Source organism: Nannospalax galili, unplaced genomic scaffold (assembly GCF_000622305.1).
Source record: "Nannospalax galili isolate Female #2095 unplaced genomic scaffold, S.galili_v1.0 scaffold1233, whole genome shotgun sequence".
Lineage (NCBI taxonomy): Eukaryota > Metazoa > Chordata > Mammalia > Rodentia > Spalacidae > Nannospalax > Nannospalax galili.
The window spans coordinates 207,091-230,121 of NW_008333791.1; the positions used below are offsets into that span (position 1 = coordinate 207,091).

The window sequence follows — 23,031 nt, forward strand, 5'->3', positions numbered from 1 at the left end:
CACCATGTGGGCACTAGCAACTGAACCTGAGTTCTCTGTAAGAGCCCTGATTATGCCTAATTTTAAATATTTTATTTATTATTTTTATTTTATGTGTATGCGTGTATTGCCTGCATGTAGGTAAGTGCACCCATGTTGTGCAATGCCCGAGGAGGACAGAAGAGGCTGTCAGATCCCCTGGAACTGGAGTTACAGACAGTTGTTAGCTGCCATGTGGGTGCTGGGATTCAAACCTGGGTCTTCTACAAGAACAGCCAACGTTCTTAAACCACTGAGCCATCTCTCCAATCCCATGTCTAACTTTAAAACAGTCCTTAAAATAAGTCAGGCACAAGCCTTTAATTCCAGCATTTGGGTAGCAGAGACAGGCAGATCTCTGTGAGATCAAGCCAGCCTAATCTACATTGTAAGTTTCAGGTCAGCTGGGGCCACAAGGAGACCCTGATTCAAAAAACAAAAATCAAAACAAAACAAAGTCTTTGTATAGGGGCTAGAGAGATGGCTCAGCAGTTAAGAGCAATTGCTGCTCTTGCAGAGGACCTGGGTTTGGTTCCTACCACCCACAAGGTGGCTAACAACAGTCCTTAACTCTAGGGAATCTAATGCCCTCATCTGATCTCTGCAGGCATTGCACAACATGGGTGCACTTACAGACATGCAGGCATACATGTACTCATACACATAAAATAATAAAAATAAATAAAATATATTTTTCAATATAGCCAAGTAGACTAATAAAGGAAATAACTTTTTTTTTTTTTTTGGTCTTTTTGAAACAGGGTATCCCTGTAGCCCCAGCTGGCCTGGAACTTACTACATAGACCAGGCTGGCCTTGAATTCACAGAGATACACCTGCCTCTGCCTCCCAAGTGCAGGGACTAAAGGTGTGTACCACCACACCCAGCAAGAAATAAGATATTTTTATTATTACCTCCAATAGCGTAGACCATCCCTCCCAGAACTGCTACTCCCAGTCCACATCGAGCCTGATGAAGTGAAGATACAGTGGTCCAGTACTGGCTAAAGGTATCAAAGCGCTCTACACAGCTAAGGGCTCGGCTGTCACTCCAACGACCCCCCTGCAACCGTGTATATCCACCTAAATAAAAGGAAGGAGGTAAAAGGGCAGAGTAAATCATTTATGGCTAAATACAGAAATGACGGTAATGAGGAAAATCTACTCCTCTGTATCTAAACATTTATGACCTTACAGCCTATCACCTCGATAAAAGTGATACATAAAATGTGTAATTCTTTGTTTTTTTTTGGTCTTTTTGAGACAGGATCTCCCTGTAGCCCCAGCTGACACTCACTATGTACACCAGGCTGGCCTCGATCTCACAGAGATCTACCTGCCTCTGCCTCCCAAGTGCTGGGACTAAAGGTGGGCACCACCATGCCTGGCAGTAACATATGCAATTCTTAAATATTCCAAGTCCCTTTAGAAGATTATGTCTTACATGCAATGAGAAGGTTAACCTCAGTATTTTACCACAATGTCTCAGTTATAATAGAATACTAAATAAAATATAAAGCCAGGCAACATTATTTGTCTACCCAGAAAAAGGAGGTTTCATTATGACCTTCATTAAAAATAGTGGGTTGAGGGTCTGGAAAGATGGCTTGGCAGTTAAAAGCACTGACTGCTCTTCCAGAGGACCAGGATTCGGTTTCTAGCACCCATGTGGCAGCTAAGGATTGTCCATAACTCCAGTTCCAGGGGATCCAATGCCATCTTCTGGCTTCCATGGGCACCAGGCACACATGTGGTACACTTGCATGCAGGCAAAACACTCATACACATAAAAAAAAAAAATCTTTAAAAAATTTTTAGCTGGGCATGGTGGCCTACACCTTTAATCCCAGCACTCAGGAGGCAGAGGGACATAGATCTCTGTGAGTTCAAGGCCAGCCTGGTCTATATAGTGAGTTTCATGCCAGGTGGGGCTACAGGGAGACCCTGTCTCAAAAAAGACTAAAAAAAAAAGTTGAGGGGCTGGAGAGATGGCTCAGCAGTTAAGAGCTCTGACTGCTCTTGCAGAGGACCTGGGTTCAATTCCCAGAACCCACATGGCAGCTACGAACCGTCCTTAACTCCAGTTCCAAAATCTGACACCCTCTTCTGATCTCTGCAGCACTGCACAACACGGGTGCACTCGCATACATGCAGGCAATACACTTATACACATAAAAATAAAAAATAAATAAAATATTTTTTAAAAAGTTTAATTAAAAACAAAAAATAAATCTTAAAAAAAGACCCAAACAAACAGTGAGTTGAGGGCTACTGAGATGGCTCAGTGAGTAAAGGTGCTTGCTATGCAAACCTAAAGACCCGAGTTGGATACCCCAAACACACACAAAAAGACAACTTTGACTTCCACAAACACACCACGGAATGTGTATGACTCCCCACACACACGTACCCATACATGATAATAATAAAATAAATTGTTAAAATGCAAAGATGGGAGTTGGAGAGATAATGTAGTAGATAAAAGTAGGTACTACTCTTGAAGAGACCTCAACCTCAGTTCAATTCCTGGCACCCACATCAAGCAGCTCACAACTGTTACTCCAGCTGAAGGGGAATCTGATGCCCACTTTTGGTCTCTGCAGACACTGCACTCACATGCAAATATCCACAGACAGACACACACACAAATAATTAAAAATGAAACAAAATAAATCATATATATGTATTTTTTGGTCTTTTTGAGGCAGGGTCTCCCTGTAGCCCAAGCTCTCCTGGAACTCACTATGTAGACCAGGCTTGCCTTGAACTCACAGAGATCCGCCTGCCTCTGCCTCCCCAGTGCTGGGATTAAAGGTGTGCGCCACCACGCCCAGCCAAAATAAATCATATTTTAAAGTAAAAACAAAAAAAAGTGGGTTGAAATCCTCGGTTTCAATGCACATCTCCTCAGTAAAACAAATTCAGAGGCTGGAGAGATGGCACAGCAGTTAAAAGCACTGGCGGCTCTTGTAGAAGACTGGGGTTCAGTTCCCCAGCCCCACATGGCTTCTAACAACCATCTGTAACTCCAGTTCCAGGAGATCTGACAGCCTCTTCTGTCCTCCATGGGTGGACATTGCACAACATGGGTGTACTCACATATATTCAGGCAAAACACTCATACACATAAAATAAAAATAAGTTAAAAAATTTTTAGTATGTACTCCAAAAGTATATTTACATATTTTTAAAATTTATGCATAAAATTACATGTAATTATGAATTATGCATAATCATTTATATAGAATCCCTATTATATGTAGATAATTGGAAAAATCTTTCATTCTATATATTAATCAGTTTTATACTTTTTCTTTTTTTTTAATTTATTATTTTTATTTTATGTGTATGAGTGTATTGCCTGCATGTGTTTAAGTGCACTCGTGATGCACAGTGTCCGTAGAGGTCAGAAGAGGGTGTTGGATCCCCTGGAACTGGAGTTATGGACAGTGGTTAGCCACCATGTGGATGCTTGGACTCGATCCCGGGTCCTCTGTGAGAGCAGCCTGTGCTCTTAACTGTGGAGCCAACTTTCCAGCCCCCACTTTTTCTTTTTTTGAGACAGGGTGTAGCTATGTAGCCCTGGCTGGCCTGGAACTTGCTATGTTGACCAAGCTGATCTCAAACTCACAGAGATCCACCTGCCTCTGCCTCTGCCTCTGGAGTGCTAGGATTAAAGGCATGTGCTACACCTGGCCCAGTTTTAATGTTTTTAAATTAAAAATTAACATTTTAATATAGTCCTCTGACATTCTTATGCTGTCAATGACACTTTGGAGACCACTAGTTCCTACCATCTTCAATGATCATCCAAGACATAATGAATAATTCAAACTTTTGAGATTTATTTCTCTTATTTTCTCACTTGAAATTTTACTTATTTTGTTTTTTTTAATAAGCAGTTTTTTAAAAAATATTTAATTTATTATTTTTATTTTATGTGTATGTCTATATTGCCTGCATGCAGGTAGGTGCACCTGTGTCATGCAATGCCCACAGAGGACAGAAAAGGCTGTTGGATCCCCTGGAACTGGAATTACGGATGGTTGTTAGCAGCCATGTGGGTGCTGGCATTCAAACCTGGGTCTTAACTGCTGAGCCATCTATCCAGCCCCCTCAATAAGTAGTTTTTTTAAAAGTTTTACTTATTTTTATTTTATGTGTACGAGTATTTTTGCCTGCACACACACACACACACACACACACACACACACACACACACACACACACACACACACACACACACCCCATGTGTGCTTGCTGCCCTCAGAGGCCAGAAGAGGGCATCAGATCCCCTGGAACTGGAGTTAAGACTGGGTGTTAGCCATCATATGGGTACTGGGAACCAAACTTTCATACTCTGCAAGAGCAGTAAGTGGTCTTAACTGGGGAGCCATCTCTCAAGCCCCTTATCTACTTTTTTTTTTTTTTTAAACAGATTCTCACACTGTACCCTGGACTACCTGGAGCTCGCTATGTAACCAGGGCTGGCTTTGAACTCGTGGTAATTATCTTGCCTCAGCCTCTGAATGCTAGAATTGTAGGCATGAGACACAATAACCCCCAAAATGTTAACTTTTAAAGAAGTGTTTCCTGGGCCAGTGAAATGGCTAGGGCTTGCTGGCAAGCTTGACAACCTAAGTTCAATCCCTAGGACCTACACAGAGGAAGGAAAGAACCAACTCCCATAAATTGTCCTCTCACCACGGCACATGCACACATACACACACAAACAATAAATAAATAATAAATAAATGTAATCTTTTTAAAATATTTATTATTCTATGTATATGAGTGTATTGCCTGGGTGCATATAAGTGCACCTGTGTTGTGCAATGCCAGAGAAGGTCAGAAGATGGTGTGCTGGATCCCCTGGAAATGAAGTTCCAGGCAGCTGTTAGCTGGATGCTGGGAACTGAACCTGGGTCCTTTGCAAGAGCAGTTAGTGCTCTTATCCAATGAGCTATCTCTCCAGCACCAATAAATGTAATCTTAAAAAAAATTTTAAAGCATGAAATGCTTCTTTAGATAGTCATTTGATGGTAAATGGGTAATCAAAGATTTAGATCACAGAATATCAAATGTTAAATGAGTAGCTATTAATTTTTAAATGTGTTCATTCTTCTATATAAACTATTATTACTATAGCCTTAATATGAAATTAAATATACTTCTGACACTTGTATATTAAGTGTCTCATAGTAATAACAACAAACCATTAAAAAACTTTTTACCTAAAAGTAAAACAAAACTCTACTTGAAAATAATTTCTATTGCTTTTTTAAAGGTTCTTACCTACTGCATACAGGTACTTTCTTGCTTTCTTCCGAGGTCGAACTTTAGATGTCTGCAAAAAACTATAAAACTTGTTCTCCTTGGGAGACTTGCAAACATCACAGTACTCTTTCAGAAGTGTTTGCAATGCAACACGAAGATTAAAATCAGATACTCCTAAACAATATTGAAAAAGACAATATTTTTAATAACTTTTAGATACTATTTATTGAAAAGACACATTTCCCTACCTGGGTGTGGTGGCACAAGCCTTTAATCTCAGTACTCAGGAAGCAGAGGCAGCAGGGTCTGTGAGTTGATGGCCAGCCTGGTCTACATAGAGAGTTTCAGGCCAGCTGGGGCTACAGGGAGACCCTGTCTTTTTTGAAAAAAAAAAAAAAAAAAAAAAGACCTATTTATTTTTTATTTTTTTGAGTGTTTTGTCTGCATGTATGAATGGATATCATGTGTGTGCCTGGTGACCATGGAGGACAAAAGAGGACTTTGGAGTCTCTTAAACTGGAATTCCAAACAAGAGCAGCAAATGCTTGTGACCATTGAGCCATCTCTACAGTCCCAAAGAAAAATTTTTTAAAGTTGTAAATTTCATAGTTACGATCTACTAACAAAAAGGATATGATTATAACATAAATTTTAAAAAATGATAGACAAGCTGGGGGTGGTGGTGCACGCCTTTAATCCCAGCAGTCAGGAGGCAGAGGCAGGTGGATCTCTGTGAGTTCAAGGCCAGCCTGGTCTACACAGTGAGTTCCAGGAAAGCTGGGGCTACAGGGAGACCCTGTCTCAAAAAGACCAAAAAAAAAAAAAAAAAAAAGATAGACAAAACAACAAACAAAAATTATTTTTGACAGTCTAGCCTCAAATCCATTATGTAGTTAAGGATGTCTCTCAACCTCTAATCCTCCTGCCTCCATCTCCCAAGTGCTAGGATTAAAAGGCATGTGTCACCACAACCACTTTAGAAACAAAATATTCTGATGGAATGAGGAACATTTCTTAAAAGTCCCTCGAGTATGACTGGTAGCTTGCCACTGCTCAAAAGTACTTAGCTAAGGGGATGGACATGAACTGAAAGTCAACTTGTGTCCTATTTGCCAACCTATAATACTTGCCTTCCCTGAAAGAATACCTCTCTCTAATTTGCATAAAGACATATATAGTAGTAAAGGACGGTTTCCTAGCCTCCTCACTATATCCCAAAAGCAATATTTAAGAAAGTCAACTAATAAAATAATTGGTAATTGGGAGAAAACAGAATAAGCAGTCAAAAAGCAAAGCTGAGGAAGTTGAGGAACAAAATAATAAAACATCTTGGCTGGGGATACTGCTGTGAGACAGATGCTTGCCTCACACAAATGTGGCACTGGGTTTGATCCCAAGTACCCCAGTAGAGCTCTGTTCATGTTTCAGGCTAGAAAGAAATGGTTAAGAATACAACATATGTTGCTCTAATTGTATACTGGAGAATACAAAGTAATTATACTAAGATAAAAAGGAGTGAGAAAAAGAATTAGCTCTTTGTCAAAGCATGGTTTGAAACAGAATAGGCCATGTTAACAAGATACCAAGAAAACAAAACTATATCTATTAAAGTTCATCCCAGGAAAAAGAAGACAAAGAGATTAAAGAATTCAGCCTAGAAAAAAAAACATTAGCCATAAACAGAAAGCATTCCTCTTGAGTTTCACACAGCAGAGCTACTTAAGAATATAAATTCTCTAAAGCAAGAGCACTAACTAGTACAGGATGAGATGCATCACTAAGGAGTCAGAGAATTAAAGCACCAGTATACCAGTAATGCAGACTTACTAAATTAGGAAAGAAACACAGTAGATAGGACTGAAAATTCCTGACTTGGAAGAAAGACTTAAGAAATAATCGTGGGGCTAGAGAGGTGGCTCAGCGGTTATAAGTACTGACTGCTCTTGCAAAGGACCCAGGTTCAGTTCCCAGCACCCATATGGTAGCTAACAGCTGTCTGTACTCTAGTTCCAGGGGACCCCATGCTCTCTTCTGTCCTCTGCAGGCACTGCATGCACACGGTACATTTACATACATGCAGGCAAAATACTCACACATAAAATAAAAATAAATAGAAAAAAATTTTTTTTAGTTTTTTAAAATCCAGCCAACCCAAACAATCAATAAAAAAGGTAAAATCAGTAATAAAAATACCATAATTGAAGTTGAGTTTAGTGGCAAATGCCTATAATCCTAGCACTTGGGAGGTGGACGCAGGAGGATCAGAAGTTTGAAGTCATCTTTGGCTATATATCAAATTCAAAGCCTCAGCAGCATGAGATGCTTTTTCAAACACATGAATCAACCATAGTTGAAAAGTGGTAGAGAGCATCAAGATCATTTGAATACAGAGTTAAAAGCACAGATCCAAGGAACTTATGATTGCAAATATAAATGTAAGTAAATGCTATAAACTTTGATGAACTTGGCAGAGAGAGTAGATGGACAAAAAAATAAAATGCTAATTCCTTCATTTTTTTAAAACAGAGTTGGGCTGGGTGTGGTGGCGCATGCCTTTAATCCCAGCACTCGGGAGGCGGAGGCCAGTCTGGTCTACATGGCGAGTTCCAGGCCAGCTGGAGCTACAGGGAGACCCTGTCTCCAAAAGACCAAAATAAATAGATAGATAGATAGATAGATAGATAGATAGATAGATAGATAGATAGATAGATAGATAGATAGAAAAATAGATAGATAGATAGATAGATAGATAGACAGACAGACAGATAGAAAAATAGATAATTGGTACTGTTTAAAATTGAAATATAAAACAAAAATATGATTTCTGTTTAACGATTTTCATCTTTTGTCCTTAATTTCCTAAGAACTACCAGATGATTGATACACAGACAGCTATAGATTTTTCTGAGTCTTGCACTCTAGTGCAGGCTGATCTAGAACTCACTATATAGACCAGCTTGGCTTCAAACTTAGGGTAATTCTCCTGCTTCTGAGTACTAGGATTATTGACATGAGCCACCAGGTCTGTATCAAAATTGGTTATTTCTGGATAAAGTGAAAACTGGCAGACTTCGGGTAACTTACTATTTGGTTGGTTGGTTTTTGCTTTACTAGAGACTGAACCCATAACCCTGCTCTTGCATGTAATCTATCACTGAGCCATATCCCCATACCTGTTGCTAGGTTTTTGTTTTTTATTTATGCCATTTTTAATGTATATATGTGTGTGTCTGCATGCTGGTAAGTATATGTGAATGTAGGTGCCCACAGAGATCAGAGACATCAGACCCCCTGGAGTTGGAGTTCCAGGTGGTTGTGCACCACCTGATGTAGGTGCCAGGAACTGAACCTCAGTCATCTGGATGTGGAATTATCTCTCTAGTCCCCTTATTTTTGTTTGGTTTGAGACAGGGTTTCCGTAACAACCTGGGCTGGCCTGGAATTTGCTATATAGACCAGGTTGGCCTCAGACTCATAGAGATCCTCCTGCCTCTGCTTCTGAATGCTGGGATTAAAAGTGTGGGTCACCTGGCTTTGTATTTGTTTTTCATTTTTGGAGACAGGGTCTTTCTGTAGTCCCAGGTGGCCTAGAACTTGCTATGTAGACCAAAATGACCTCACAATCTCACTGAGCTCAACCTGCCTGTGCCTCTAAAGTGCTGGAATAAAAGGTGTGCCCTGCTCCACCTGTTTTTGTTTTTTTTGAGACAATGTAGCCCTGGCTGGCCTAGAATTCACTATGTAGCCCAGGGTGGTCTCAAACTCTTGACCTTCCTGCTTCCATTTCCTAAGTGCTGGGATTATGGGCATGTGCCATCATGCTCAGCTAATGTTGGTTTTTTGTTGTTGTTGTTGTTTTTTAAAAATATTTTAATATTTTTATTTTACGTGTATTGAGTGTATTGCCTGTATGTATGTGAGTGTACCTGTGTCATGCAATACCATGGAGGTCAGAAGAGGGCTTCGGAGTCCCTGGAACTGGAGTTAAGGACGGTTCGTAGCTGCCATGTGGGTGCTGGGAATCGAACCCAGGTCCTCTGCAAGAGCAGTGAGTGCTCTTAATTGCTGAGCCATCTCTCCAGCCCCTCAGCTAATACTGTTTTTCAAAATAAATTTAAATGTTATTATTTTCTAGTATGATTAAAATTTATTTTATACCATGGTGGAAATATTTTCAGAAAGAAGTTTAAGAGTTGAATCTGGCTATAGTTCAGTGGTACTGTGCTTGCCAAGTATTCAAGAAGCCATGGGTTCAATCCAAAAGTACTGAAGCAGGATGTGGTAGTAATCCTAGTACTCAGGAAGTAAAGGCAGCAGGTTTAGTTCAAGGCCAGTCTATGTTCCATAGTGACATTTTATAAGCTGGGCAGAGTGGTACACGCCTTTAGTCCTAGCACTCAGGAGGCAGAGGCAGGTGAATCTCCTTGAGTCCAAGGCCAGCCAGGTCTACATAGTGAGTTCCAAGTCTCCATGGGGCTACAGGGAAACCCTGTCTCAAAAAAAAAAAAAAAAGTCCCAAAATAAAATGATAAAATATCAGGCTGGCTTTTTTTGGTTGTTTTTAAATTTTTTGAGCCAAGATCTTGCCATGTAGCCCACGCTGGCCTAGAACTTGCTATGCAGACTAGGCTGGCCTCAAACTCAAACCTTCCTCTCCCAGTTTCTTGAGTACTAGGATTACAGACCTGTAACACCATATCTGGCTATAAATATTAGGTTTTTCTGAATAGTTCAAAACTGAAAGAGTCAAGCAGTGTGAGAGGGCTGGTCACAGCACATCTCAGACAGTACACAGAACATCAAAAACCTTACACTAAAACAGTCTGTACTATCTATTAGTGTGAGTTCTGTCAGGAATTTTTATCTATAATACTATTTTTTTATTTTTTTGGTCTTTTCGAGACAGGGTCTCTCTGTGCCTCAGCTGTCCTGGAACTCACTGTGTAGACCAGGCTGGCCTTGAACTCACAGAGATCTGCCTACCTCTGCCTCCCAAGCGCTAGGATTAAAAGCGTGCACCACCATGCCCAGAATTAATACTATCATTTTTTATCAATAATTAATTTCAAGAAGGACATTTGGTTAAACTAATGGGCAGAAACATTGAAATACTGTCCATTCACAAAAGTTGAAAAATAATCATGCAATAAGTATGTGTTTCTGGATCAAAAAATGAAAATACACTATCACATTTCAGATAAGAAAAAGCCATTTGCAAGATTGAGATGGAACTTGCCACCCAGGTATGAGAAAAGCTTGAATTTAATCCCCAACACCCATGTAAAAATGCCCAGCTTGGTGGAATGACCCTGAAATCTCAGAGCTGGGGAGGCAGAAACAGGAGGATCCCTGCAGCTTGTTGGCTAGCCAATCTAGTTGTATCAGCCAGCTCCTGGTGTGATGAAAGGCTCTGTCTCAAAAACAAGATGAAGAGCAATTAAGGAAGACACCCACTGTTGATCTCTGGATCTGAGCACATGCATGAACACATGTGATTGCTCACCTACACATACATGTGCACACACATGAAAATACACAGAAAAAGATTAAACCTGGTGATCAACTAATTTGATATAAAGCAAAAACAAGTTACCTTCTATGTACTTTAAAAGCCTCTGAGGAGGTAACAAAGGGAATCGAATTGGATCTAGTACTTCCACCACATGTTTTCTTCTCTTTCCCACATCTTTCAGAATCCATTGCATTGCAGCTAAGAAGACTTGGTATTCATCCTCAATGCTAAGCTCTTCACTACGTAAAATTTTGATCAGCTGATCTTTTGTAAGTGCCAGGAACTCTTCCTCACAATGAACCTCCAAGAAATGGACATGAATATAGTTTTCTGTAAATTCCATAAGATCATGGCAGGCAATTTGCTCAGAGAATTGCAAGAGCCCAATGCAGTTCAGAGGATCAATTTGTCCTTTCAGAAATTCACAGCAAAGATTAACAACTTCAGTCAACTGCAGCATATCTGCTGCAACAATCAACTCCTGAACATTATTCACAGCTATATTCACTGTACCTAGGGAATTAGAAAGACAAAAGTCAATGAATCAAAACAAACACTTAACATTAACATTACTAACATTTTATATCACTAATAGTTTGATTTTTGCAGAATGGAAACCAAATAAAAAGGATATGTGGAAAGAACACAAAACTTTAAAATATTTTATTATTTTTATTTTATGTGTTTGAGTGTACTGCCTGCATGTATGTAGGTGCACCCATGTGAAGCAGTTCCCATGGAGGTCAGAAGAGGGCACTGGATCCCCTGGAACTGGAGTTATGGACAGTTGTTAGGTGCCACATAGGTGCTGAGAATCAAACCCAGGTCCTCTGCAGCCAGTGCTCTTAACAGCTGAACCATCCCTCCCTCCCCAAGAACACAAAACTTAAATGATGATACTTAACATTTCTAAAACAATTATAATGAACCAGACACAGTGTTAGTTGCTTTATACAAACTCATTTAACCCTCACTACAACCCTAGACAGTATGTATATATATATATATATATTTTTTCTTTGTCTTTTAGAGGTAGGGTCTCACTGTAGCCCCAGCTGTCCTGGAACTATGTAGACCACGCTGGCCTTGAACTCACAGAGATCCACCTGCCTCTGCCTCCCAAGAGCTGGGACTAAAGGTGTGCACCACCATGCCCAGCCAAGTAGTACATGTATTTTTATTGTTGTATTAAGAAAACAAAAAAATTAAATAATTCTGCTCCAAATTATATGACTGAACAAGCTGCAGATTAGGAACTGACATTAAAACACACACTTTGTTTGCTGAGACAAAGTCTCACTATATAGACAATGCTAGTTCAACTCCCAATCCTCCAGCCTCTGCCTCCAGAGTGCTGGGATTAAAGGTGAGCACAACACACCCAGCTAAAAAACCGTACTTTTAACACAGGTTATACTTGTAGCAAACTTACTAAGGTAGCGAGGAGAGTATCTTTATTTATGATAAAGTGTCATACAATACCAATTTTTTATTTTTTTATTTTTATGTCTCTGAGTGTTTTGCTTGCATGTATTTAAGTGCACCTTCACATGCAATACCTGTGGAGGCCAGAAGAGGGTGTTGTTGGATCCCTTGGAACTGGAGTTAAGGAGGGTTGTTAGCTATTATGTGGGAGCTGGGAACTGAACCCAGGTTCCTGGTAAGAGCAGTCAATGCTCTTAATTGCTGAGGCTTCCCTCTAGTCCCTAGTTGGTTTTTTTTGTTGTTGTTGTTTTTAATACGAGGCATAACTAAGAATCTGTAACATGAGAAACTACTAAATATTTGAACTTCCTTTTTTCTGAGACAGGGTCTATGTGGCTCAAGCTGATCTTAAACTCACTATGGAGCTGAAGATGACCTTGGACTTCTGATCTGCCTGCCTATATTACCCAAGTGTTGCTGGTATTATAGGCATGTGCCACCATGCTCAGTTTCATTTCATAACTTATAGAATGATTTTGAGAGACTATCAAATAGCCAATTATATTTAAGGGACGGGGGAAGACTGTAATTCTCTTACCTAAAGAATTTTTCATTCAGTCTTATATTTTATCCCTTTTAAGGCTCTAGAGACTTGCACATGCTAGACACTCTACCACACTGACCTACACCCTTAGCCTTTTATAATAATCACTTTATCCCTATTATAACAATGACTGTAACAAACTATCTGTCCAAAATTTTTTCTCCTGATTCTATTTATAAAGCAGTGCAGGCAAGGCTTGACCCTCTCTATTTCCAATGACCTGGTCCAAATGGATGCTCAAAAAAATAGTTTTTGAGTGACTAGTCAAAGAGATTAAGGTGACAGTAAGAATACGGAATTTAAACAGAAGTTTCTCCAGAAGCATAAGAAATATATATCAGCCAGGCGTGGTGGCGCAGGCCTTTAATTCCAGCACTTGGGAGGCAGAGGCAGGCAGATCTCTGTGAGTTCAAGGCCAGCCTGGTCTACATAGTGAGTTCCAGGCCAGCAGGGGCTACAGGGAAACTCTGTCTCAAGAAGACCAAAAAAAAAAAAAAAAAAAAAAAAAAAAAAAGAAAAGAAATATATATCAAAGCAGTATGTCACAATAGCTGCAGAGGAAACTGAGAATGAAATGGGAATTATAAATATGCATTAAAAGCAGATCATGAGTTGAGATATGTGAGTTGAATGACTATTCCTGGACAGATAATAACAAATTGCTTGAGAATAATAAATGCCCTATAACAGGACTTTATAGGTTACGAAGTACTTTCATATTTATTATAATGTATCCCATTTAACTTTCTTATCAACTATACAGTGCTATAATACCCACTTTATAAATAAGGAAAATTAGCCAGGCATGGTGGCGCATGCCTTTAATCCCAGCACTTGGGAGGCAGAGGCAGGCTGATCTCTGTGAGTTCAAGGCCAGCCTGGTCTACATAGTGAGTTCCAGGACAGCTGGGGCTACAGGGAGACCCTGTCTCAAAAAGACAAAAAATAAATAAATAAAATTTAAAAAAAATAAGGAAAATTAGGTTCTCTAAAGCTCCTTTTATTTAAGACAGAGCCTAGCTATACAGTCCAGACTGTCCTAGAACTCATAACTATTCTGCCTCAACCTCTAGAGTGCTGAGAATACAAGTGTGTGTCACATGTCTGGTTTATTCTTACTGGTGCTTAGCTCAAAAAAATTATTCAACAAAATATTCAGTAGACATTTGTTGAAAGAATGAAAGACTACAACTAAATAAAATATCTAATTATCATATAGTTGGTGGCAAAGCTAGATCTCATACTCAGATAATTTGATTTCAAATGAAATGAACAAAAATTTAAGGCAGAAAACACGTGTTAGAACATTAGAATTATGGGGGCTGGAGAGATGGCTCAGCGGTTAAGAGTACTGACTGCTCTTGCAGAGGACCTGGGTTCGATTCCCAGCACCCACATGAAAGCTTCAAACAGTCCTTAACTCCAGTTCCAGGGGAATCCAACACCCTCTTCTGACCTCCGTGGCATTGCATGATATAGGTACACTCACATGCCTGCAGGCAATACACTTATACACATAAAAATAAAAATAAAAAATATTTTTTAAAAAGCCCCAAAACATTAGCATTATGGGGGCTGGAGAGATGACTCAACAGTTAAGAGCACCGACTGCTCTTGCAGAAGACCTGGGTTTGGAGCCCAGCACCCACATGGCAGCTAACAACTCTCTGTAACTCTAGTTTCAGGGATCCAACACCCTCTTCTGATCTATGTGAGCACTGCATGACATGGGTGCACTTACATACAAGCGATACACTCATACACATAAAAATAATAAAAATATTAAAAAATCAAAATAAAACATTAGAATTATGAGTCAGGCATTGTAGCACATGCCTTTAATCCCAGCACACTGGAGGCAGAGGTAGGCAGCTCTCTGTGAAATTGAGGCCGCCTTGGTCTTCTTAATAAGTTCCAGGACAGCTGTGGCTATAGGGAAACCCTGTCTCAAAAAGACCAAAAAAGAAAAAAAAAGTTAGAATTATAGCATATGGGTAGGTAGAGGCAGAGGCTGGTAGATCTCTAAGAATTTGAGACCAACTTGGTCTACATTGCAAGCTCTAGGTCAACCAGAGCTATATAGTAAGACTCTTTATCTTACAAAAAAAAAAAAAAAAAGATGGGGCTGGAGATGTGGAGATGACTCAGTGGTTCAGAGCACTGACTGCTCTTACAGAGGACCCAGGTTTGATTCCCAGCACCCACGTGGGACTTCCTCAGGCATTGCATGATATGGGTACACTTACATATATACAGGCAATACACTCACACACATAAAATAAAAATAATAAAGTTTTTTTTTTTTTTTAAAGGACAATTTGCCAGGCGTGGTGGCACATGCCTTTAATCCCAGCACTTGGGAGGCAGAGGCGGGCAGATCTCTGTGAGTTCAAGGCCAGCCTTGTCTCCATAGTGAGTTCCAGAATGGCTGAGGCTACAGGGAGACCCTGTCTCAAAAAGACCAAAAACAAACAAATAAATAAAAAGGACAACTTGTGGGAATCTGTTTTCTCTTTCAATCATGTGGGTACTGCGGATGAAATTCAGGTCATCAGGCTTGGCAGCAAGCACCATTCCTTGCTGAGCCATCTCTCCAGCCCAGGACCTTGATTTTGCTGTAAAAACTGTGCCCTAATGAAAGTTACACTTCTGACCCTCCTATATAGATAGGGGTGAGATTTTTAACTATGTATGGTCCTTAGGATATAAGCAGCAGTTGTTGGGAAAGGCTACCAAAAAATTTTATTTTATGCCAGGTCTACATACACACAGGTGCACATCTTTAATCCCAGTACTCGGGAGGCAGAGGCAGGCGGATCTCTGTAAATTTGAGGCTACCCTGGTCTACATAGCAAATTCCAGGCCAGCTGGGACTACAAGGAGACCCTGTCTCAAAAAGACCCCAAAATGTTTTTAAAATTTTATTTTGTTCTATGTAAATGAGTGTATTGCCTGCATGTATTTAAGTGCATCATTGTCATGTAATGCCCACGGAGGTCAGAAGAGGGCACTGGATCCCCAGGAACTGCAGGTTGGATGGTTGTTAGCCACCATGTGGGTGCTGGGAACCAAACCTACATCCTCTGCAAGAGCAGTCAGTGCTCTTGATGGCTGAGCCCCCAGAAAAGCTTTCTTCCTCCTTCCTCCATTAGCTGGAATTCAGTGATAAAAAGATTAGATGTTACATTTTATAGAGGACAGAACAAAATACTAGAAGAATATTAGAACTCTAAGGACATTGTAAAGTCACCATACCAGCCTAGAAATGCCCATTATGCATTCAACCATGTGGAATCTTGTGTATCTTGTTATTTTACATCTATTTCTAGTAGCCAAATGCAGTTTACTGATACCAACTTTGCCTTAAATGTCAATCCTCTGAAATTATTATATCCCAGAAATGGTCAGTAGTTTGCCATCTTTTATTTTTTAATGGAAGTCCTAATCACCAGCAATATGGTGATAATGCCATGAACATTCTTATTCATCGATCTCTTGAATTTACTGCCAGACAACAGGAAAAACAGGCAACACAAGGCACTGCCTGTTTTTATATAATTCAACACTAATTTCAGGTATTAATCTACTAATTTATAGCTTTCAAATAAATGAAGCAGGAAGGAATTATGAAGTAGTTAATTACCTCACACAAGTTATTTGGAACAGTGAGGTCAAAAAAATCCCTTAATGTGGGGCTGGAGAGAGGGCTTAACGGTTGAGAGCACTGACTGCTCTTGCAGAGGACCCAGGTCCGATTCCCAGGACTCACATGGTGGTTATGAACCATCCTTAACTCCAGTTCCAGGGGAATCCGAAGCCCTTTTCTGACCTCCGCGGCACTGCATGACACAGGTGCACTCGCATGCAGGCAATACACTCATACACATAAAAATAATAATAAAAAAAATAAGTTAAAAAAAAATCCCTTAATGTTTAATTTGCACATTAACATAGGCTTAGGGTTAGAGTTAAGGAAGACAAGTAAAAAGCAGAACTGCATTGCATTTTTTCAAGAAGGAATATGAAACAATACAGAGAAAAATCATTTTGTAATTTTCTAAATTTAAACACAATGCATTAAAAACTACTTTATTGGGTCACCTAATTATCTTTCACCAAGTAGTTTTTTAAAAATTTTTTAAAAATTTATTTATTTTGGGGGCTGGGGAGATGGCTCAGTGGTTAAGAACACTGGTTGTTCTTGCAGAAGACCTGGGTTCAAATCCCAGCACCCATAGGGCAGCTAACAACTGTCCATAATTCCAGTTCCAGGGGATCGATGGCCTCTTCTGTCCTCCATGGGCACTGCATGACATGGGTGCACTTACCTACATGCAAGTAATACATAGACAATAAATAAAATATTTTTTAATTTATTTATATTTATGAGTATATTGCCTGCACGTATGTAAGTGCACCTGTTTCATTCTATGCCTGAGAAAGTCAGAAGAGGGTGTCAGATCCCCTGGAACTGGAGTTACAGATGGTTGTTAGCCACCATGTGGGTGCTGGAATCAAACCCAGGTCCTCTGTAAGAGCAGCCAGTGCTCTTAACCACTGAGTCATTTCTCCAGCCCTAATTTTTTAATTTTTAAATTACATTTATGTGTGTGTGCGTGTGTGTGAATGCATGCTTGCATGTGGGCATGTGTGACTATTTAGAGATCAGTGGACAACTTGCAGGTATCAGTTCTCATACTCCATCACATGGGTTCCAGAGATTGAACTCAGGTCATCAGGCTTGGTGACAAGTGCCTTTACCTGTTGAGCTGTCCCACCAGCTCCCACCAAAGGGTTTCTTAAAGAGAATACAGTATATTTTCAAAACTAGACCAAATGCAGTATTTCTTTCCAAATATTTTTTTGTTTGTGGCCAACTACACAGTAAGTTGAAGCCAACAAGGGCTACCTTGGTGAAAAAAAAACAACAACAACAAAAAAAAAACCAAGAAGAGTAATGGACATTCATTATGAAAAAAACTTTTAAGACATAAATGTATAAAAATGAAAATCACACACTTACACATATATATTGCAGTAACACAGTATATTCTTCAGTGTATTTCTTTCAAAATTTTTGTTTTGTTACACGTTTTTTGTTTGTGTATGTGTGTGGTTTATGTGAGTCTGAACGTGCGTGGGTACACGTCTGCATGCACATGTATGCATGTGCACATGTATTCATGTGGAGGCCTGAGATTTGATGTCAGGAGTCTTCCTCAATCACTCTTCATCTCATTTATTGAGGCAGGGTCTCTCAGTTTGAACCGAGCTTGCTGATGCAGCAGGACTAGCTAGCAGCTTGTTCTGGGGATCCTGCCTCTGCTTTTCAAGCTCTGGAATTACAGGCAGTCTATTACATCTACCAAGCATTTAAATGGGTTCTGGGAATCTTAACTCTGATCCTCATGCTTGAATAGCACTTTAAATGCTGAGCCATCTCTCCAACCCCCAAATGATCGTTTTTATTTACAAAGTTGGGGTTCATATATTATACACACACACATATATATATAAATATAAATACATAAAAAACTATTTGAAAGCATTCTACACTGTGCATGATAATTTAACTACATTAACTGGGAGACAAATTGTTTTCAATTATATACTGTTTATAAAACAAGAAAACATAAACATATAAAACAAAATTTTGTTTCATAAATATTTGTCTGCAGCATTAATGTTTTAAGATTCCAAGGAAATGAGTACTGGGTCAAAGGATAGGAACTTTTGAATGGGCATGGTGGTATACTCTCCCGTCTCAGCTACTTGAGAAGCTGAAGGAGGACAACAGGTTGAGCCCAGTTTTGGGCTAGTCTGATCATCACAGTGAGACTCCCATCAAAAAGAAAAGTCTCATGATAATAGGCTGCTAAAATTCCTTCCATATATATTAAATCTATTTCCATTCCCACTGTAGCGCATGGATGATTACATCATTCTTCAATCAAATCCACAGGCTATTGTAACATACCTGTGTAAATGAAATCTAGAAGTAAGTGAAAGATTCCAGCTTCAATTCCTAGAATCTGTACAACATCTTTTGAGGACTCTTTCATTCCTCCAGTGAACAAAGCTGCAAAGTATGGACTACTGGCAGCCAAAACCAACCGATGAACTTGAAAAATTTCCTTCCCAACTTGCAGCTGCACATCACAGAAATGCTGTCCATTTCTCATTTTGTTGATCTGCGCCAAGATGAGCTGGGCATGTTTATCTGATGAAAATGGACTATCACCACCAGCTTTGGCACACCCCTCATCAGCCATGATGATCACAGATTAATTAAAGGGACTGCTGCCCATTATCTGCTTCTACCTGAGAAACAAAATAAAAAGAGATCAAACAACATTACCTTTAAAATATTTATTTATTTATTTATTTATTTGGTCTTCTTGAGACAGGGTCTCCCTGTAGCTCCAGCTATCCTGGAACTCATAATGTAGCCCAGGCTGGCCTTGACCTCACGGACATCCACCTGCCTCTGCCTCCCGAGTGCTGGGATTAAAGGCATGCGCCACCATGGCCGGCTTTTATTCATTATTTTTATTTTATGTGTATTGCCTGCATGTATGTAAGTACACCTGTGTCATGCAATGCCTGTAGTGGTCAGAAGAGGGCGTCGGATACCCTGGAACTGAAGTTAGGGACAGTTGTTAGCTGGAACTGAGGCTGGGTCCTCTGTAAGAGCAGTCAGTGCTCTTAAGTGCTGAGCCATCTTCCCAGCCCCCAAACAATCTTTTTGCTAACACGTTTTCTATTCACATTCTCAACACTTAACAATTTATTTAAGAGCATAAACTACACATCAAACAAGTAAGAGCTAAACTGTATAGTACCATTTCTAGTATGCTTTCAGATAATGGAATAAGTACTGTAGGCTAGAAATCTCGGGAGGATGCTTCACAGAAGAAAGATCTGAACTGGGTACTAAAAGAAAAATACAATTAAGGTCTGAGGAAATTAAGTCCCTTGCATAAAGAAAATAAAGTATAAAGGCAAAAAGAAGTCATCGTAACATTGCAGCAAGGAAGTACACATCACAGCCAGAATGAACTTCTAAAAATCCATTGTGATCAGTCCACATGTCTGCTTAAAATCCTTCAACTTGGTTCTTCCCTTAGCATACAAAGCTTTTGTCGATCTTTGTTATAATTCAAAGCTCCGTTCAAATACAACTTTTTCAAATAAACTCTTCCCTGTTTCTCCTCTAGATTTGGTGCTCATCCTAAGCTTACCTGTTTCCTATATCACACTCTACCTTGTTAGATACTCCCACCATCCTAATCCCAGTTCACATACACACAAACATACACAAAGTTCTTGAAAGATAGTCCCTTTATGTTAGGGACTACCTTCCACTGCTAGAGCATATCATATACCAGCTTTTCGAATGTTTGTGAAATGAGAAATAACAAAATGTTTGGAATTTTTGTTTTATGAGACAAGGTCTCACTCTGAAGCCCAGGCTGCCTGGAATTCATTATACATAAAGAATTCTACAGACCAGGCTGGCCTCTTCCTCCTCTGCCTCCCAAGTGCTGGAACTGCAGGCATGTACCACCATCCTTGCCTGAACTGTTAGCTTAGCTTTTCCACAAATTATGTCAATTGTAATTTTTATAATAATTAAGAGAGAAGAAAAGATAATCTTCTCTCAGATCACAGAAAAGTAAACTAAATATCAAAGTTTCCCCAGATTTAGTAATATTGATAGTTGAGGTAATTTACTCTAAGCCTAGGGTTTTACCTAACACATCACATTACACAGAAATTATTAGGTCAGGTTTTAGAAAAAGGGCCTTGAAACTCAAGGACAGAAATGTGTACCTGAGTCTTTATAGACTTAACAAAAATGAACATATCACTAGTCATTTCAGAACTGTTAGGTTCTTCAGAAGCATAAATTAGGAGATAACCAAAATTTTACAGACGCTGCAATGAGAATCAAAGGTTAATTCAAGTTACCTTCTGAATTGAATCAAGAAACCATGAAATCCTGCAATATAAAAGACAAGAAGATAAAACGCAGAGGAAACCTGGAAGCGAAGAGATGGGTCAGTGGTTAAGAGCATTGGCTGCTCTTGCAGAGAACCCAGGCTCAGTTCCCAGCACTCACATGGTGGCTTACAACCATCCATAACTCCAGTTCCAGGGGATCCAATGCCTTCTCCTGACCTCTACAAGCATTGTACAACATGGGGGCACTTACATACACGCAGGCAAAGCACTCTCACAAATAATAATAATAATAACTCCAGTTACAGGGGATCTGATACCATCTTCTGTCCTCTCTGGGCACTCCAAGACATGGATACACTTACATACATGCAGGCATAACACTCATACGCATAAAATTAAAAAAAATAAGACATTAAAAAAAAGAGGAAATCAAGATGATTATGGTCATAATTTAGGCACCAAGGAAAATTGGTAATAAAATTGACAGAATTGTTGTAGACTGACATGAGAAGAAAATGTTAAGTATATAGCATCTAATAAAACAAGTCAAATTAATTAAGCTGATCACCAGGCGTGGTGGCACACGCCTTTAATCCCAGCACTTGGGAGGCAGAGGCAAGCAGATCTCTGTGAGTTCAAGGCCACCCTGGTTTACATACTGAGTTCCAGGACAGCTGGGGTTACAGGGAGACCCTGCCTCAAAAAGACCAAAAAAAAATTTTAAAAAGCTGATAATCAAGACTATCTAAGCATTATCTTTTTGAAAAGTTGATAAGTTTTAAGGGAGCTGTTAAAACTTCACATCAATGCTGGGCATGGTGGGCCATGCCTTTAGTCCCACTCCAGAGGCAAAGACAGGTGGATCGTTGTGAAATGAAGGCCAGCCTGGTCTACATAGAGAGTTCCAGGCCAGCCAGAGCTGTAAAGTGAGATCCTGTCTCAAAAACAAACAACAAAACATTTCACATCAGCATGCACATGATGTCAACATCTACAATTAAGTAGCACATAAACATAGCGTAGTTCCCTCTACATAGAAATCTGACCTGCAGATATTATTAAACATGACAGGGGTGTCAGGCTTATTATATTTCTTCCTATCAGCAGACCCTTTGTCTCCTGCCCTCAAGGCATCAAAGCACAGCCAGTCACCAAGTTAAAATGCCACCTGTTAAACGAAACAGTTCGCTAGTCAGTCCAGGAGAAGATGTGGAAATCTCTGTACCACCCTTCTCAGTAAACGCTGATACCATCCCACTACCATTGGAATATCTCATCCCAAAAGGTGACATAGGAGTTGATGGTGTTTCCAGACGGAAAAAAAAAAAAAAAAAAAAAAAAAAAAAAAAAACCAGCTCTGGACACTGCATAGGATCTAAGGAATATGCCTCAAGGGAATCCAAACTTGAAAGGCAGTTATTAGGAAACGATGGGGATGATCACTGGTGGCCTTCACGGTCAAGAGCATCTGAAAGCTACTTCCGGAAAGGGATCAGAATTCCCGCAGCGCATCAAAACAAGTGCTTGAGTTGGAGGAAAGACCTAGAGTTAGCTCTAAACTGCAGCGATGCTGCAGGCGGAAATCCATTCCGTGCGACCGACTCGACCCGGGACGCTCTCGGGTTTCCCGGGTGGGGGTGGGGAGAGGCTGCGGCGGTGCAGACTAGAGGAAGCTCACCCGAGGGCGAACACCCAACAGCCTGAGCGCCCCCTGAGGCCGGAGGAGGAGAGCCCGGCAGAGGCCGGTTCCAAAGCTGTCACTTTCATAGTCCCCGGTCCAGAGAGCCGGACACAAGGAAGTTCCCAACCCCTTGAGAGACACGCACTGGAAGCAAGCCAGCTTACCCGCCGAATCCCTTCCCGCCGGCGCCCGCCGAGGTTCTGCGCGCGCAGGCAGCACGGGCAGCGAAGGGGGCGGGGCAACCGGGGCGGCCGCGGGTCGGGGTGGCAGAGGGCTGCAGGCGAAGCTCCTCCCCTGCCCGCCCCCTTCTATTGGGCGTGCTCAGTGGGCAGACCCTCCCCGCTGCGCTTGCGGCTGCCAGCCCTGTCCTGAGCAGGTGTTTTCTTGCTGTGCCGGAAGGCTCCGGTTTGCTGTGGTTGCCAGTCCTCCTAGTCCATTCCGTCTGCATTCTCGATTCTTGTGGTGTCTCGGTCAGTCCACCTTTCTTGACGTTAAAGAAAAACACCTGTACAGTACCACTCTACCAGTCTCCTAGATCATGTTCTGAGCT

The 23,031-nt window shown here is 40.4% G+C and overlaps 1 protein-coding gene across 3 annotated transcripts in view; it reads right to left on the reverse strand.

The window, feature by feature from the left end:
- Window positions 1–22,744, reverse strand: part of Ipp (intracisternal A particle-promoted polypeptide) — a 38,060-nt gene extending 15,316 nt beyond the window's left edge. Inside the window, exons 1-5 of one of the 3 annotated variants that reach the window (XM_008828489.2) lie at window positions 22,646–22,744; window positions 18,813–19,156; window positions 10,888–11,319; window positions 5,313–5,468; window positions 933–1,100 (exon numbers count right to left, since the gene is read on the reverse strand). In XM_008828489.2, the coding sequence (XP_008826711.1) occupies window positions 933–1,100; window positions 5,313–5,468; window positions 10,888–11,319; window positions 18,813–19,107 (1,051 nt within the window). In that variant the 5' untranslated portion in view covers window positions 19,108–19,156; window positions 22,646–22,744. Of the gene's footprint in view, window positions 1–932; window positions 1,101–5,312; window positions 5,469–10,887; window positions 11,320–18,812; window positions 19,157–22,478; window positions 22,499–22,626 lie in introns of those variants that run through there. The other 2 variants (XM_029561293.1, XM_029561294.1) reach the window with 2 other exon arrangements.
- Window positions 22,745–23,031: the final 287 nt, after the last annotated feature.